Source organism: Meleagris gallopavo, chromosome 2, assembly GCF_000146605.3.
Source record: "Meleagris gallopavo isolate NT-WF06-2002-E0010 breed Aviagen turkey brand Nicholas breeding stock chromosome 2, Turkey_5.1, whole genome shotgun sequence".
NCBI classification, from domain to species: Eukaryota; Metazoa; Chordata; class Aves; order Galliformes; family Phasianidae; genus Meleagris; species Meleagris gallopavo.
This window is the reverse complement of record NC_015012.2, coordinates 49398334-49416641: the sequence shown is the minus strand read 5'-3', so window position 1 is coordinate 49416641 and position 18308 is coordinate 49398334. Positions and strand designations below refer to the sequence as shown.

The 18308-nt window shown below is 37.7% G+C and overlaps 1 protein-coding gene across 3 annotated transcripts in view; it reads right to left on the bottom strand.

The window, feature by feature from the left end:
- Positions 1-18308, bottom strand: part of TIAM2 (TIAM Rac1 associated GEF 2) — a 167887-nt gene that overhangs the window by 60604 nt on the left and 88975 nt on the right. For all 3 annotated transcript variants that reach the window (XM_019612929.2, XM_031552469.1, XM_019612928.2), the window contains 4 exons: positions 17662-18097; positions 12682-12854; positions 11438-11662; positions 947-1132 (listed from right to left, as the gene is read on the bottom strand). In XM_019612929.2, coding sequence (XP_019468474.1) covers positions 947-1132; positions 11438-11662; positions 12682-12854; positions 17662-18097 — 1020 coding nt within the window. The remainder of the gene's footprint in view (positions 1-946; positions 1133-11437; positions 11663-12681; positions 12855-17661; positions 18098-18308) is intronic.

The following is an 18308-nucleotide window of genomic DNA, read 5'->3' as shown; positions in this document are numbered from 1 at the left end:
TACAACAGAAGTAGTTAATGAAAAGACTCTGAAAAAGAATGATAATCTATTATCCAGATATAAAATTGCTAGAGGAAGAAAGACTTAAAGTTGGCAAACATAGGAGATAAAAGTGCTATACTCTTATGTTCTTGACAAGCAATGACATAAAATACAGAGATAAAAATAGTGGCTGAGAGAAACAGATTCTCTGTTGAGTCTTTCAAGGCTACTATTCAGTCTGGCTTCTCATGCAGAAAACATGCTCTATTTCTTGCTGTAGAGATCAGCTTCACAGACCAGTAAAGGTTAAAAAGAAGAAGTATGCCTGCTATTGTCATAGTTTACTTGAAGCCAACAAGGTGACAACAGCTTACAGCAGAGGAGCTTCCTCATTCTTCTTTGCAAACATAAACCATCATTTTTAAGAGTGACTTGCAAATTTGGATTGCCTATTATTTCTGTTGACTCTAAAAATACTTTCCCTTCAGGAGGGTACCTTTTCCAAAAAATGAAAAAATTGTGGGATCTTCTGGGACCTCCACAAAAGATTAGCTCAACCTGGAGGTACCAGAATCACTTGTTAAAAGTAACAACCAGTGGTTTATGTCATATACACTTTAATCTTCAAACTCAACGCGTCAAAATTGCAGTGACAGAATTTCAACACTATTACTTGTTTACATTTACGTCTGGTTTTATTTCTTTAGATATGGGTCAGAAGTGGCCAATTCCAAAGTCCTCAGAGACCAAAAAAAATCATGGTGATATATCCTCATGGGTTCAAAGTCTGTCTCTTTGAAACAACATTTGTTGCAGCCAAGGAAGAGGCAGAAACAAGGAAACAAGGCCATCTGAACAATGCATGGGGGTGCAACCATTACTTATCCTAGCACAATTCCACATGTAAATACATCATAATGACGGCTTTTGTGTGACACACCCATGAAAAGTACATTTGACTTACCAGTGCATGGAAAGATGACACCGAGAAAATGCCGAGCCTTCCCAGTGCCAATTTTGAAGGACGACTGGCAGCAGCCAAAAGGCTCTTCGGATTCGGAAGCTCCCCACCTTGCAAACTGGCTAGGTAACATCGCATTCGGAAAAGGTCCATGTTAAATTTTTCCAGGTTCTGTTCCCATTGCTGGATCTGTTTAGATATAAAAAGGGACAATTAAAGGGGAAAAAATGTCTTTGTGGGCTGCACTGAAAATTTGAGCTCTTCCACAATCCCACAGTAAATTACTTTCATCTGGTGCTATATGGATTAGATTAGTTATTCCCTGCCAAAAGACATTCAGTCATATTGTGTTTCATCAACCCAAAAGATGACTTGAAATAAAACAAAGCTGGTGGTCTTAAATGCATACTGACAAGATGAACATACCATGAACTTTGGGTAGTTTGATAGCCACAAAAGCAGTTACATAAAAACATAACCTTGTGGTTCATGAAGGCTTTTTTTTTTCCTTTTTTCTTTTTGGAGATTAGATTTGTTTCCTTCATTTTATGAGTTTAGATTGTATAGCTGCCTGGCTGAAAGCGAGACTGCATAGCTACACTAATTCACTACACTAAGTGAAGTAGCTGCACTGACAAGTTCTGCTCATGCTTTACCATCTTCCTACAGCCTCTCTATCTGTACACAGGAGACAATACTGGCAATGGGAACATGCATAGTTCTTTGTTTGACTAATAGTTTAAGACATGCCTATGCTCAGCGATAATGCAAAAATAAGTTTATATATACTCTGTACAAATTACTGGACCACATGTAAGAATGTATACATACCCTGGTAAAATTTTAAAACATATTTAATACAGACAGATGCAGATGCATCAGATAACTAAATCTAATTTTAATATAAAATTAGGAAAGTGAAAAGACTCAAATATATACTAGATGAGTAAAATCCAGAATCAAGACTCATGACAGAAGTATTTTCCATAGATGCACACTCATCTACACAAACACAGATACTTAAATACTATACTAAAGTGCTTTTAATTTTTTCTGTTTACACATCAGTAGTTGCAGCTCAAATCTGCCCCATGGTGTATAATATACATTAACATGAATAAATAGTACAAGTAAGAAGACAGCTGTGTTTAATATAGTAGACACATTCACACACGAGAAGACAGAAAAGATGTCTACATTAGGTTAAATGTACAATAACTTCATGTACATCAACTGACGGTTGTTAAAACCCCCTGACAATGCTTTTCTTCAAATGTCAGTTCAGATCACTGTAAGCTTGTTTTTAAACAGGTGGTTTAGAGTTGTGGAAAAAGTTTATCACATTTTCCTCTTGCATATGTATTGCCTTCATACATTTCACTGACATGCCTTGCCTGTTTCTGAGTGTAAAGAAAATTATCACCTTAAATTGAAATTAATCAGTGTTGGAATAAGCAGTTTTATGACTTAGAAAACAAGCTGATAAACACCATAAAAATATCAGGTGAACTGTATGACTGATAGTTTCCTCTAGAAGCAAAATCAGTTCAATTTTCTTATAATGTTGCCAAGTACCACAGAATCACTACAACTGATAGAGACATTACCTATTCTGGCTTTCTTACACATTCACTCAAAAACTGTGGCATCAGCTACAGCTATAGTTGTGGAAGCATTAGGCACTAAGGGCAAAGGAAGGAAAGGGAAGGCAGTAACAGGACAAACTCATAATAGTCCAGAGAAAATGGACTGAAATATATACATAGATCACTCTGAATGTTATACTTCCTGTTTATTTCCATGGAAACTACAATAGATACAAAGAGAACAATGACACTGTTTGATAGAACAGATACAAAACAATATTTTTTCAGCACAGTCACTACCATTAGATGTGCATTTTCAAGAGTGATGACCAAAAGCCTGCATGTCATGCTCATGAAAATCTGCATGGCCATTCAAAATGTGGCTTGTCTTCTACATCACTGTTACTACTGCTGAAACACACCACCCACCACCTCATTGTGCTCACATCTCCATCAATGTTTAGCAATCACTAATGAATGTCAATGAGTACAATGTTTTCTACATGGAAGAATTCAGTGACATACCTTTTCTTCATCCACACTTCCCATGTCAGACACCATTTTGTCAGACTTTCCCTTTCACTGCAAGGCATCAAAATGTAATGGAATATTGGTGGGAAGGTTCAGTCTCTACTGCCATACCACCAAAATCTGCCTCTGACGTCATGGACCAACAGAATAAAATAGGAGGCATTAATTTCAGTGTAGCCCTCATATATAATGAAAACACCTCCTCCAATCTCGTGCTACATGTTCAAAATGTGCCTCCTTTGTGTCCCATAAAGAAAAATCATTTTTTCTTGGATTTTTTTGAACATTGTCCTTTATTCTGCACTCTTTTCTTCTCTCAGATACTCTTCATCCAGTATTTTACTGCATGCCTGTATCTTACACATGGATGATACCAGAAAGAGCCTTTGTGACCAGTTCTTCCTCCATGTCAACATCAAATTAGAATGAGAACACGGTTGCCAGCTTTTCACAAAGCAAAACCTACAAGTTCAAGCAAAGTCTTTCCCTCTTGAATGATATCTCCATGAGTACAGAGTCAACACCTCAAGAAAATAGAGCAAGGCTTGTTCTTGCTGCTGGACTGTTCCCACTGAACACAAGCTGAACACAGTTGTGTTTCTGAGGCTTTCTTCAGAATCCTCATTACTCATTTCAAGTGAGTTGTATTTTAAAATAATCTAAGAAGGGGGAGTAAGGTACAACACAAGGATGTTCTGAAGAAATAATTAAATTAAAGTGTTTATCAGTCATTCAGGATGCTAGCTAATCAGCTCCAAAAGCATCGGTAATCATGCTGTTACTTTTAATGGCATTAGCAAAAGCTGTAGGCAGGGAATTTCTGAGATTGTCTTGTAGTCTTATCAAAATCAGGGATGTCTGGAAACAATTGGAGACCACGAACCAATACCAGCTGCTATTTGCCTAAGCCTTTTAAACTATGATAATTGTTCCGAAAGATTTATATTCTTGAGGGCTAGATGGAGGAAGCTCACAAATAAAAAAACAACAACTTCAAAACTCAGTATGACCTGGTCTATTTACAGCCTGCAGACTAGATGCTACAATCTTCATTTGCACACCCACATGAGAGGACTGCCCAAAGACAGCTCAAGGACTTAGGTCCATCCTGTACAGACAATCCGGCCCTTTTGAAATCTGTTCTAAAGCAAACAGGGAAAAGCACATGCAGCAGACAGCAGTGAGAGTGGGAATGGGTAACAAAGGCTAACAGCAGCAAGAATAGACTCCACAAAGAGATAAGAGATACCGCCTGAAGGAAGGCACGCCAAAACAAACAAGCATACATGAAATTGCACCCTGTGTGACCCACTCAGTTATTGCTGCTTGTCTGCACTGCAGGCTTGAGCATCAAGGGCATCCAAAACACTTATCTCTCTCTCCTCACAATTTAAACACCTCTTAGTGAATTTCTAGGAAAACCATTAAAGGAGAGGCAGAAGGCAGGCTGTTATTCTCAGTACAAGCAAATGTGAGGCAAGGATATCTGGGTTTTGTGTGAGCATGAGAAAGAATGGGAGAAAGACAAGGAGAAACCACCCAAAAAAATGTATTCAGACTAATTGGATCCCTGTAAAGAAGAGAGAAGAAGGAAAATACAGCAGAGAATTAGAAAGGAACAAAATGCAGGAAGCCCAAAGAGTTACGGCCATAAATTATTGAGTTTGGGTCACTGGGACAAATTAAGGCCAGGAAGCCTGATTCAGGGACAAGACTAGTTTTGTTGGGAGTGCTAAGTAAAAGAGCTACTTTTGGTAACAGAGACATACATTAGGAATGAGATCTTAACAGTTAACACACAATGTGGTACTTTTAGCAGTAATTTAGCAGTAATGATCTTTTTTTCAGATCATAAACATTCTCTTCCAAGTTAGTGAAAAATCTATTAAGACACTAAGAGACAGTTGTAAATTCATTACATTATAAATTATGCAAACAGATAAGTTGAAGAAAGGTGCTAGAAAGTAATCTCTACATGTTCAGTATCACTGCTAGGTTGGTTCTAGGTAAACTCTGAACTGGGAGCTTGGGAAAGCCAGGAAGTAAATACATTCAGAGCAGATCACACAGAACAGGGGTTTCCAGAATGTGGGATGTGGAACCAGTGAGTACTGCTTTGGAGATTACAAAAAGTTAACAGGGAAGGACAAGTCTTATCTGCTATGCAGCCATCCCTGTAGGTGATATACCTAATAGAACCCCCACCCGAGCATGCCTCAGGGCTGCTGTCTATGAAAGACAAGGACCAGCAAAGGCTATGCTGGTAGAGGAACTTAGAGACAGGCCCTGGCTCCTCTGCCGTCCTATCATAAATACAGTGCTAACAGCATCCTTTGGAGGTGAGAAGAAAAATAGTTTCTTTTTCAAATACACATTTGCTACAAAATAAGAGAGCTCAATGTAATAAAATCAAAACCAGCGTAGAATTAGCTGAAAGCAGTGCCAGAAATGACAACATACCAACTCAGAGTAAGAACAAGTAACAAGAAGGAAGTAACAAGAGGAAGGAGGGAAGGACGAAGCCTCCTGAAGTTCACCTAATTAATTGCACTTATTTAAGGTAACGCAAAAGTAAAGATTCACAAAGAGGAAGGTGTTCTCTCAGTGAGTAGGTCTTTAAAATGGATCTGATTTAGTAATAGTTCTTACACCATACAGAAACATCAGCTCCTTATGACACAACTATCTACAGCAATAAGAAATTCAGAATTTTCCCCTATACAACATCTTCTGCCTAGATTGAAACATCTCTGCAAGCTGACGTAAGGAACTCTGAATGTAAAAGAAACTTCTGTTGCTGTTTTATATGATCAGCTTTTTAACCACATTACAAATAACACCAAACTCTTAGCATCCCAGTCCCCAGTTCACAGACACAATTCATATTGCACCCATCTGGATAAATGAGTCACTCAGTATCTTGGGACAGGAAAAAGACTTTTATTGTCATTTCTTCCTAAAGAGCAGCAGAGGGGCAGTCTGACAAAATGGCATCTGACATGGAAGTACAGATTGAAGCAAAGGTGTGTCATTGAATTCCTCCATGTAAAAACTCTGCACCCATTGACATTCATCAATGATTGCTGAATGTTGACAGAGACCAAACAGTGGATGTGAGCGCAGTGAGGCAGTGGGCAGTGCATTTCAGCAGTGACAACAGTGGGTCACCTCTGCCGGAACAGATATTTACAAACGCAACATGCAGGATTTGGGTCACCACTGGTGAAAATGCACATCTAACAGTGGTGACTATGCTGAAAAATATTGTTTTGTAGCTGAGAATGTGCTCTATCAAGTAGTGCTACTGTGTTCTTTGTATCTATAGTAGCTTCCATGGAAATAAATAGGAGGCATTACATGCAGGGTAACCTACATATATATCTCTGTCCATTTTCTGTGCACTTTTGTGAGTTGGTCTCTTTATAAGCTTTTGTAAATACAGTCTTTCAGAGCAACATATGTACATACATATCTATAGCCAGGGATGAAATTCAGAAAGTCATTGAATCCAGCTGCCCCTCCCCACAAAACAGCAAGATAGGCCTTCCTGCACACACCTCTGCAACAGCTTCATCCTACAACCACTGCTATGCAATGCTACATTTGCTAATAGTTTATCCATTATTTCATATTAAATCTTTCCAAAACAAAGATGGAATTTCACCCATCTGCAAAACAGTAATTACAGCAGCGAAGAGAGTGGAGATAAATTTCCTTTACTTCTCAGGCTGCTTATTCTCTTCACTCCTTAGTGACTACCAAAAGAAAAGTATTTTACTAATATTGTAGAGGAGGGTCATACCACACTGAAGAGTAATACCTGAAAAAGAAACCAAACCAAATCACTCAGAAAGTAGAGCTCTACTCTAGCCAGATCAAAGACCATCTAAATTGAAGATCTGTTATACCAAATTTAGATAACATTTTTCTTTCATTTGGAAGAATGTAGAAGAAAGAAAAATCACTGGATATTACAAATAAATTAGAATTTTCATGCGGAGAAACTGGCAAGTGTTAGTAAAGTTCCCTGGAAATAATCTATTTCAGGATTATTACTGTGAGTTTTCACCTAGTTTTGGACAATATATCATAAGATGCTTCATAGAAAAATGAAGACATGCAATTTGGTCTTCTGAAGGGAGTCTGAAGAGTAAAATTCTTAAAAGTACACAAGTTGTCTCCCCGTACATATTAGTGAGAGAAAAGATAAATAGTCAGGTACATTTTAGACAAACTGTAATGAAGTTATGAGGTGAAAGGCAAAAGGTCACCAAAGGGAAATGAGGAAAGGTACTAATTTATTTAATGACGATTCAGAGAAAACAGAATATCACCTTACTGATCCCCTTATTTTGCTCTATATGGTAACAGAAAAACCACTTGTGGTTGCAGGGTGCATATGAAAACTTTCATCTTCAAGCATGCATCTGTTCTTCTCATTAATGCCTCATCATTTCAATGCTTGAAAATAAAACCTCTGCTCATAACCTATCTGATAAATAAGTCTAATGCACACAGAAAATATGAATCAGAACAGAAAACCCCGAATAACTTGGAAAATAAAACATTATTATGCAAATATATTACAATTTGAAAAGTCCAGAGTGCTTTCAAGCAACCCTTATTCACATTACGGTACTAAAATGAGACAATAGAAAAGACTTATGTACAAAGTACACAAAGAAATACACCCAGAGCTGCAGTGCCCTCACAGTGAGGCTAATTTTCCATTCCATTAAAAACATTTCTACAGGCAAAGGCAGCTCCAATTTTAAATTAACATGCAATATTTTGTTAAAAGACCTCCAACTAAATGCCATGAATCCCTTTCACTAACTTCAGTGGCAGTTAGACAAGGCCCCGTTTTCACAGCAAATGCTGTGCATACCCCTCCAATGTTAAGCTTCTAGGAAAGTTAATATTTTTTAAAGATAGACTCCATGGGCTTTGAAATCATGATCAGTGCTCTGAGATTTTTGAACTTGCTATTTTTTGTCTTATTATCTTACACCCTGGGGAAACAAACCAGCACCACCAAACGGCATATTTATTGCATATATTAATATAAACACACATGGCCGTAGATAGTATGTGCACACTTATTTTCAGACATATGACCAGAGGCCTAATGGGAATAGTTGCTGTACACATACTGCTCTCTTCAATCTCTTCTAAATTGCCCCACTGTACTGATAGCTATATCAAGGGCTGCTATTTTCTCTTATACTGCTAGTAAGTCCATTATTATTATTTTTGGACTGGTAAACCCAGACAGAGGGAATCCCTGATCTAAGCTGCAGGTCTGAAGACATTTCTTGGCCAGTTTGATAGATCAAGTTTCTAAAATAGTCATTTATCTAGAAAATCAACCTTCTCATTCTAACTTTTTGTTTGCACTTCCATGTAGCACTAGCTTTATCAAACTCTAGCCTGCAAATCCATCAAATATAAAAAGAAGCATCAGAAGAACTTTTCCAGTTCACTTGCTGCACACTAAAAATAAACCTATATGTACATTTAAGTACACATAGCAGTTTTAGAAGTCCAGATTTCCTTATTGTAATTGCCTTTCAGGTAATGGTATCTGTGAAACAAAAGATGATGATGTGTGCTTGTAAAGCCTTATGTTTTATTAAGTCTTTAGTAGAAAGAAGCATTCATTTTAAATCAGTATAAATGGGGGGGGGATGGAAGTTGAAGTTGAGTGGTTATTCTTCTAAGGAAAAAAAAGGACAAAGACAAAAGATTTAGAAATCATCATTTCTAAGATAACTCTCCAGTGAAAATAAATGTATCTCATCTTTTTTCATTAACAAAACAAAAAAAAAAACAACCAACCAAATAACAACAAAAAAACAATACAGTGATCCCTCTGGAGTCAATTGCAGTATTTTCTTTGACTTCCCAAAACCTATCACTGGTAAAGTTATCTGGAACAGGACATGTATGATATACTTCAGTCAACTCCTACATGATTGAAACCACCACCAAACATAGAGAATACAAGTCCAAGTATTTATATTCCTCCTGTATAAAAGTGGCTTGTGTCTAAAAGTGGACAAAAGATAACTAAACAATTCCAGTTCAAAACAATTAAGCTACATATATGCAAACTTTTCACTAATGAACAATGCTTTTTCAGAATTGCTAGCATAATAAGTATATTAAGAATGCTTACTTACTAAATATATTAAAGATTTTTAGGGTTTTGGTTTGTTGGTTTTTTTGTTGTTGTTTTTTGTTTTTTTTTTCCCCCCAGAAACCCATTACTGAGACATTAAATCAAAAGATCAGGAAACCCAGTTATCTACTGACTTTTCTCCGAAGTGATCTTGCTGACAAAACTTAAAGCAGCTGTAAGGAGAAATTTTATAGAGATCAAAAGGTTTCAGACTGAAGAAAAGGTTCACTGTGAATTTATTGTTTGTTAACTAGTGGATGTTTGCAGATGATCCATTTCACTCTTTGTCTCACTAGTTTGCCCTCAGTCAACATTTTGAGAAATTAATAGACAGAAGATTAGCAGAAATAAATCTTCTGCAACCCCAGTGATGGATTTTAGTTATAGCAGAATGCAGCCAACTCCTTCCAGGATCAGAACTGGAAAACAATGGCAGTTCAAGGACAGAATACCTAATTAGCAGGAATGAAGAGACCATCATTAGCAAAGTTCACCTGACTCTAAATAAACTAGCATCAGTATCTAGTGAATCAGTGAGTGTAAGAAAAGATTTTTCTTCAGCGTGTCACACATGATAAGGCCATATTAAGCACTAGAGAATCTCTAGAAATCTATATATTTTTCTATGTCTCAAAACCTACAGCAATAAAAGGATGCCTTGCTCATCCTCCAGTCACCCCAATAGGCTCTGGACCATGAAATAAAGTGACGTGGGAAGTATGTAATCTGAGCACTCCAAAAGCTTATGAACATCACCACAAAGGGCTGTGAGCAGTGAACCCTTTACCAAGACACTGAGAGACACATCATCATTTGCCAGTTGTTGCCTACACAGCTGTTGGTATGGGCAATATGTCAACATCTCAAGATGTAATTCCATTAGGTGGCACTGGTGTGATTCCTGGTTTGTTTGCTGAAAGCTAAGAGTAGAGAAAGGCTTTATGTTTATGCATGACTGCAAAGACAAAAATGCGACTATTTTACCTGAAGAACAGCTCTAGCTATTCATCAGTCTGCTATGACTATTTGTTTTAAGCATGGCTTAGCTGAAATACCAAGTTGCACACTTGGTATTGAAACTATGAATATGACTATGAAAACAAAATTTCAGCAGGAGGATGGAGAGATACTCCAGTTTTCTTTTTAGAAATAAACCATAGTGGTGAAGTTTCTTCAGCATTAAGCTGCTGCTATAGCTAAGATTCAGTCATTTCTACCACCATCATAAGAAAATATGATCAAAACTACACATTAGGCATTCAGAAATTATTTGCAGGAAGAAGCAACCGATGATTCAGACCAATTCTTGCTGCAATAAAACAAAAGTAACCTAGATGCAAGTGTGGATGCAAACATACTAGCTGTTCTGCCAAGTGTAAAAATCTTGGCTGCAGGACACTAGATCTCCCAACCTAAACACTGATGGGTCTGAGCTTATACTAATACAAAAAATTCCTAGCACAAAACCAGAAAGTGTTACAAAAAGTGCTGCTAGTGACAAACAGTTCCCCTTTTCTTTGAAAGGGAATAATGCTCCAGAGGCTGTCAGTGGTACTCATGGAAGTGCTTTTCCATTCAAGATAAATGCTGGTCTTGACTTCTAGTTCTCCTTTGAACTCCTATGTGGATTTTTAAGAAGCCTAGAGGATCCTGGACTTTTAGTAATGGCTAAATTTCAGCTGAAGCATATGGTTTTGTCTGCCTTAGACCTTCTTACAATTTTATTTGGATAGAGCATACATTATATCACATCTTAAGGTGCAGAAATATATTGCTATGTACCTACTCTAAAATCTTTCCTGCAGTTCAATAATAAATTAAATTATTCACAGAACATACTGTAGATCCTGTGGCATGCTATATAATAGCTAGATATTATTAGCATCTAAGTGTATCATAAAACAAAGCAGTGAAAATTAATTACATTTTTCCAGAAGAGAAAAGAAGTAGCTTTGTGCTCATAAAACAGACCAGTCTGATCATCAGTTTTAAGTGCTGGTCTACTTCCTGAGCTGCTCTGGATTGCTGTAGAAACTTGGCAATAATTACGACTACCATATCTTGCCAACTATCTCCACAACAGTTGCTTTCAGGCCTACAAAGCATTAACAGTCAGAGACCAAAGCAAAAAACTACGACAAATGTTCTCCCGCAATAATACCTTGTAGCAGAAACAAACTGCACTATTTCCAGTACCTGATTCTCTATCGCCTTCCTGTTTTTTGGATCACTAACAATTGAGAGCTGCAACTCTGCCATCTTTTTCATCTTGCTGTCCATATCAATCTTCTGGAAAAGACTCTTGGTCTGATTTTTCAGTAGCCGAACTGTGTCCTCCTTCCCAAGCTTCTTTGCAAAGAGGGAAGCACAGGCTGAATGTATTGCAGTAACCCAGTTTTCCAGATCTGTCTGACTTGTTGCCTGTGGAACAAACCAACAGTGCAAAATTATGACCAGGAAAAAGAAAATCAAAATGAATCTGCAACTTTAGGACATTAATTGTTTCATGGTTTCCCTGAGACCTGAAGCATTTTTTTTCTCAAAACTTCTGAAGTAAGGTTTTAAAACTACACAAACAAAGGAGCTTTTTCCACACTGTCATGATTTGTACCCAAACTCCAGCTTCTGCTTCTTAGACCTTCCAGGTCTGAGGGCTCTGGGGAGCACAGCAGAGCCCGTGAGCCGTGGGCAAGATGTGACTTGCATTCTTTAGCCCTCCAATTAAATAAGGTGAAAGTCAATAGATTTCAAAAATAAATCTCTTCTTGCAGAGGTAACATAGCAACAGGGATGATTTTAAAAGTAATGTTGCAGGAGAGGAGTTGCTTACTTTAAAAATGCCAAATTAGTGTAGCACAGCATAGCAAGGTTAAGAGAATACATCTGCACAAAGTGTCTCCAGAAATGTTTACAAGTGCGCCTGTGAATCAACATGTTTTTATGCAGGCAGTTCCACATAATACTGTTCTTTATTAATATTTCCAGTACTGCAGTCAAGCAGGCAAGAACTACTTTTAACCTTCCTTTTGAATGCTTTACTCAACTGAGACATTTTCTGAGGCCAGCAGAGTCAGAATTGTGTCCCTCATTCTGTAAAGGCACAATGCAGATAGATATGAAAACATTTGCTAAGACACTTGATATTCTGGAAGCTTTTAATAATCAACAAGAATTGTCTTGTATGTTTGTGATCTATGTTCTCTTTATTTCTGAACTGTAACTGACTGAGTCAACTGGTGTAATACTGTACACCTGAAGTAGTATCATACACATACATCAATACTATAACAGTATACTGTAATAATGTAACTATAGTATTATTTTTAAGTCACAGACATGAGACTGTATATGTACGTATACATAATCACACATGTAAGTGCATACTCACAGACACAACCTATAATGGAAATAATTAGAAAGTTATGTATGCATTCTATTACCTGAAATAGGTAGACATCTCCAAAAGAATTGCTGAGACAGAACACATTTTCTTTCTTGGGATGTTCTGGAACAGACTGGACTATACTGTCTTCAGCAAACAGAGCGTATCGAGGCAAACTATTCTGCTCCATTGAATTCCTTCCATAGGTCTCATAGAACAGCAGAGTACAACCTTTGGAATTCAAAGGGACAAGAAATGTGAAGAGAAAATCAAAGTCTGGATCTCTCATTCAAGTTCTCTTAGATTAATGTTTCTGTGAATTAAAATTCCCAATGACAGAGAATATTAGTTCCCCTCTTTTGAGCTAGAAAAAATGAGTGGGATCCTCAAAACTGGGACATAGGAAAAGTTAATATTGAATTTGCCAATGTAAATTTAGAACTGATGTCCAATAGAGATGCACCGAATATGCAGGACTTAAAAAACAAACAAACAAAAAGAACAGGATAGCTCAGTAAACTCAGCCTATTAAAATATTTAAGCCTGTAGAAAAATTCCTGCTTAGTTCAATCAGCTCCTGCGTTCAGTTATTATTTAAAAAAATCAGCTCTTTCTCAATAACCTTTGTAGTTGCAGACAAAAGATTTGCAGAAACATTTGTCTTCCAAAAACATGCAAAGTGAATAAATGTCTCAAATTTAAATTGGACTTCCTTCAATCTACCTGAAAACTGTCAACTTAGACCATGAACATTATCTGGATAATTTAAAACAGCTTAAAAGGATTGATTCTGATCATGTTCATTCTCACTGGTAGAGTAATATGTAAGATGTGAGATGTACATCCAGAAAACAAATTTCATTTTTGACAATCATGAATGCAGAGAGAAATTATTTCTGGAGGCCAGAAGAGCAGCCTTGGTCCCAGTACCCAGAAGTATGATTACATTGCCTTTGGCAGTGAAGCTGGTATAAAAGCTGCCTGCTGCTCCTCTCTTCCTTGCCAGCCATTCTTTGCTGCTGTGCATTACATCCCACTGTCCTCTGAGATGTACCGATTTACCTGCCCAGGCAGCCACAGTCTGAGGTATGTTACTAAAATAATCTTGTTTAAAACTATCTTGGGTTTCTGAAGAATTTCTTAACCCATTTGTGTATCTAGAGAACAGAAGTAAATGCACCTCACTCTCACTCCTGTGAAACATAAAGATTAATAATAAAGGAGTTGATACTGTTTGTTTTTTATAATTGAGAAACTAATTAACACTAGACTATGGCTGGATGTTTAACCTGGAAGAAATAAAAAGAGATACTATAAACAAATTTGAAAATTATCTAAGCAGTTAGAAAACTCTGAGGCTGTTCGTGGATTTTCCAGCAAGGAAAGCCTTTTCTAAAAGATATGCTTCAATTCAGTCAGGAATTAATTTAAAAACTTACAGCCACATTATGTATTGACTCAGACTAAATGACCACAATGGTCCCCTAGGGACCAGAAATCCATGAATATATTACTGTTGTAGCCCCTATACATATTCAGTGGAGAACTTGAAACTCAGCCAGTATAAGGATTAAGTTTGTTAGGGCTACACCATTGTTATCTCTCTGGTCTGCTTTTTCTTGTTGTTTTTCCTTCAAATCAAAGAGACAATGCAACACAAGGCAGAACCAAAACTTAGGCATATCTACCTAGGTACGTGGGTAGTTTGTATAAAAGGAATGTTGCAAAACCTGCAAAATAGAAATGTTTCCTTTATACATGCATTTAAAATAGCTAAAACAGACATCGAACTCCGTTTTAACATTTCTCTAACATTAGTACACTTATGTACTAAACATCCCAAACACATCATCCAAATTCATGTAATTTTGAGGTAGAGGTTACTCTAAAGTTAGATCTGAAATCAGAACCAAAATTCTTGATTTTGGGGGTCCTTCTGCCTGATTTAGGAAAATGATTTGCCTGCTAGGGTTTGTGGGGCACATCTGTTTTGAGAAATTACGAGATAGAGTCCACTCTCTCACAGACCAAATACAGAGTAAATGATAATAAAAAGTCAATGAGTTGAACCTCATCACATTCTCCAGTGCTACTGAATGTAAACCAGTTACAGGAGAAAAGGAAATCACAGGTTACTGAGCAAATCAGTTGACAACTGAAAGGTTTTAAAAGGAAGGCATTCAATTAATAGCAATTCCTGTGCACTACTTAAGTGCATCTTTTCCTACTGCTGCTCAGAGCATCTAGCAGAATATTCAGGATGAGAGCAAATCTTATAGAGTTGGTCCTGTCCTTTCCCCTTACCCACTCACACTTTCTCTCCTTTACAATAGAGATAGCTGGACATCTCTGCAGTAGGAAAAGAAGGATATGGTTTGTTACACTGCGTATCAGACATACCACTTCTTTAGTACTTTCACCATTACAAGACAAACAAAATCAACAAACCAAAGTTTCCACTTGCACTCTTCAGCATCAACACTGTACAACCACTTCTACTTTTGTATTTTAGGAAAGTGTAAATTAATTCTATTTAAAACTTCCACATTTCCCCTATGAATTATCAGAAAGGTAACTAAAGATATGTTGCCTTTTATTGTGGAAGTTTACATGTACAAAACCAAACAAGTAAATAATAGTTGAAAAGCATGCATGTGCGTTAAGATATATCTTGGGGTGAAGCATTAGCTGGTTTCATGAATTCTAACAGACCCAATGGGACTGATTATAGTTCAAGTATTTTCATCAAAATGTGAACTGAAGGGGAAGTGCAGTTGGAAAGCAATTTCCCTCATTAAAATAAATTAATTAGACAAGACAGATGGGAAAGAGAGAGCCTCATGTTATTATTCAAGCACAGGTCATGATGGCCCTGAAAGTGAAGCAAAGGTCTCTGGACACATCTACTTTGAAGTCTGGCATATAACAAATGGTTATAAGCCTTCTGCATATTTATAATTTAACACATTCACCAGAGTGCAAAGAAACACGCTGTTCTCCATTTGCATATGCAGCTATTTTAAGTCATATTTTAAAATATCTTGTCTACTTAAATTTCAAGAACAAATTAAATACAGATTTACTCAAAGTCCTGCATAAGGGAAAACTAAAGCAAGAGACTTGATCTTGATGCAGCATATTACGAAAACAGAACTACGCCTTGATATCCAGACAGGCAAGTTTATTTTGGCACCAGAACTCTCTACAGGACAATAAAGGTATGAGATCAAGGAAATGAGAAATGTGTATTTAAAACTGTTAGCAAAGTGGAGGAGATTCTGCATCATGAGTGGCAGCCATATCACTCATCTTAAGAAGAAAGCATTATATTGAATAGTTATAATGTTAGAAATTAATAAAGCTTTTTCCAAATAATTTCATTATTTCCTTGTTATGGCTAGGTAAATGCAGGTAGCAAGAAGGGAAGTGACTTATTCAAGGTAACCAGTAAGCCAAATGCATAGCAAAGAACCAAACACAAAGCACCTGACTTCCTTCCCAGAGCACTTCATTACCCTAAAAATGTACAGACAACTAGTATAATGTGTTACAGTCTCTGCATTGACAGATTTGTTAAGAAACTGCTAGAATTTTAGAGGAGGTAGATAAAACTCATATTTGCACTCCTTAACACAAACATACAATAAAAGGGTGGCATTCAGATATTGTTTTTCCCTTTGTATATACTGCTTGTAAGCATGAATCATGCTACCTGATGATCAGTATAAGTAATTTAAACTGTTAAGACTGCCTACATTTTGATCCTTTGATAACAGGTCTCTGAATTATAAGGCAGAATTGCTACATTCTTGCAAGTTTGCTTCCTTCAAATCAGTACTATCAAGGGTAACACTCTCCACACTTGCTATTTGATGTTCATTTTTCTTTGGTCTACACCCATGCAGAATTTTGAAAAGGGCAACCTGAGGGAAAGTTGTTATTTTCTCTCCTCCAGTCCAAGATATACTAGGAAATTATTAAGTTTGATCATTTCCTTACTCATTAACTTAGCACTACATCTACTGAAAGGCAAATCCTTCAGATACAATTCAAAAAAAAAAGGAAAGAAAAAATAAGCCTATGAACTCGCACAGTAAATTCCTTTTCCTCCGCACAATAGATGTTATTTTCCTTCTCACACTTCCCGACACCCATATGCTTCTTGCAGCACACCTACCTGCTCCATTACTCTGAGCTATCAACACATGCTGCTAGTGCAGGGCTAAACACAGTAATCACACAGCAGCCCACAGGCAGCAGCCTATCGTAAGTGGATTGCCTTCCCACAGCAAGAGAAGAGGGGGGAGATGGGAAGGGCAAGCATTCTGAAAGGCAAAAGTGCTCAGCAATAAGCAGGCTGCGGGAAAGACCATCTGCAGAAGGAAGGGAAACAGAAGACCCCTGGAAGTTGCTGCAGCCACAGAAGCAAGCATTCCTTGCTGAGCTTTGGGCACTGCAGTCTTTCTCCCCTACTGCTGCTACTGCTTCTACCCTAAATGTAAATGTTTCTCCATGCAAATGCCTCAGCATGCAGGCATTGACCTCTGTTACCTTGCCACCTGGCAACAAGCCAACTGTTTTTACCTTAAATTACCTCAACTTAAAGTAGACTTTATAGTAGATCCAAGGAAACATTGTGCCTGAGCCAGAGAATCAGACATCAGGGACCTTTTAATCCGTAAATTTTGACTTCCTCTGATACAGAGATGTAACTTCTTTATTTTTACCAGTTTTGGTTCAATTCAGTCTTTGACCTCCAAACATCCCAAAGCATCTTCTAAAACCCCAGTTATGTTTAAATACAAGAACTGGGAAGTCAGGTGAAACAATTCCTGCTATGGTAAGAAATGCAGTACTAAATACATAAGCACTACCTTGATTTAGTGGGCTGGTTTGACACATGCTTCACTTCAAGTGTGAGAGTAGACTATGTTAAGTTACAGGAATTGCTAATAGGAACCATCACGTGGGAAAAGCTGTGCAGACACAATGGAAATAATTGGTGCTGCCAAGCCAGAGGGGAAACACGGCAGTTTACCTTTGAGTGTTACCCAGTACTGCTTCCATTTTCGTCGTGTGACCAGCTCCAGCTTCTTCTCTTTCTGCAGGGTCACCAATGGTTTGAAGAACAGCCACCCTGCTTTGCGCACCACTCCTTGCTCCTTCTCGTACAACAGATCCAGTTGCTCCAAGGAGCTGAGGGACTCGCTGCTGGAGTCCTCCGTTTCTGATGAGGTCTCAGTGTTCTCCAGGTTCGTCCTGCTCATCTCCAGCTCCCGCATGAAGTTTTCATAAATGTTCTGCCTCAGGGCATCACTGCTGACCGCATTGGTGGACTCACTTCTCTGGGACAGGATGTGACTGGAGCTGGGTGACCACAACAAAGTAGGCTGCTGTGATGGTGCCAGCATGTCTGTGCTGAAGTTGTCCATTCTGCTGTCAAAGTATTCACCCCCATCTTTACATTTGGGTTCCTGCATATTAAAGGAAGTTGCCAGAAATAAGTCACCAGTAAGTCTGAGTGCAAGCAGGAATAACACCATGGCACATTGCTTTATTGCAGGGCTTTCAATGCTTTGGTGACCCCGTTAATGCAAGGCAGCTACCTTTACCTTCAAGCTTATCAGAATCGATTTTATCTCTGTTTTCTCTCTGTCACACAAAACGTACATAACCAACACACAA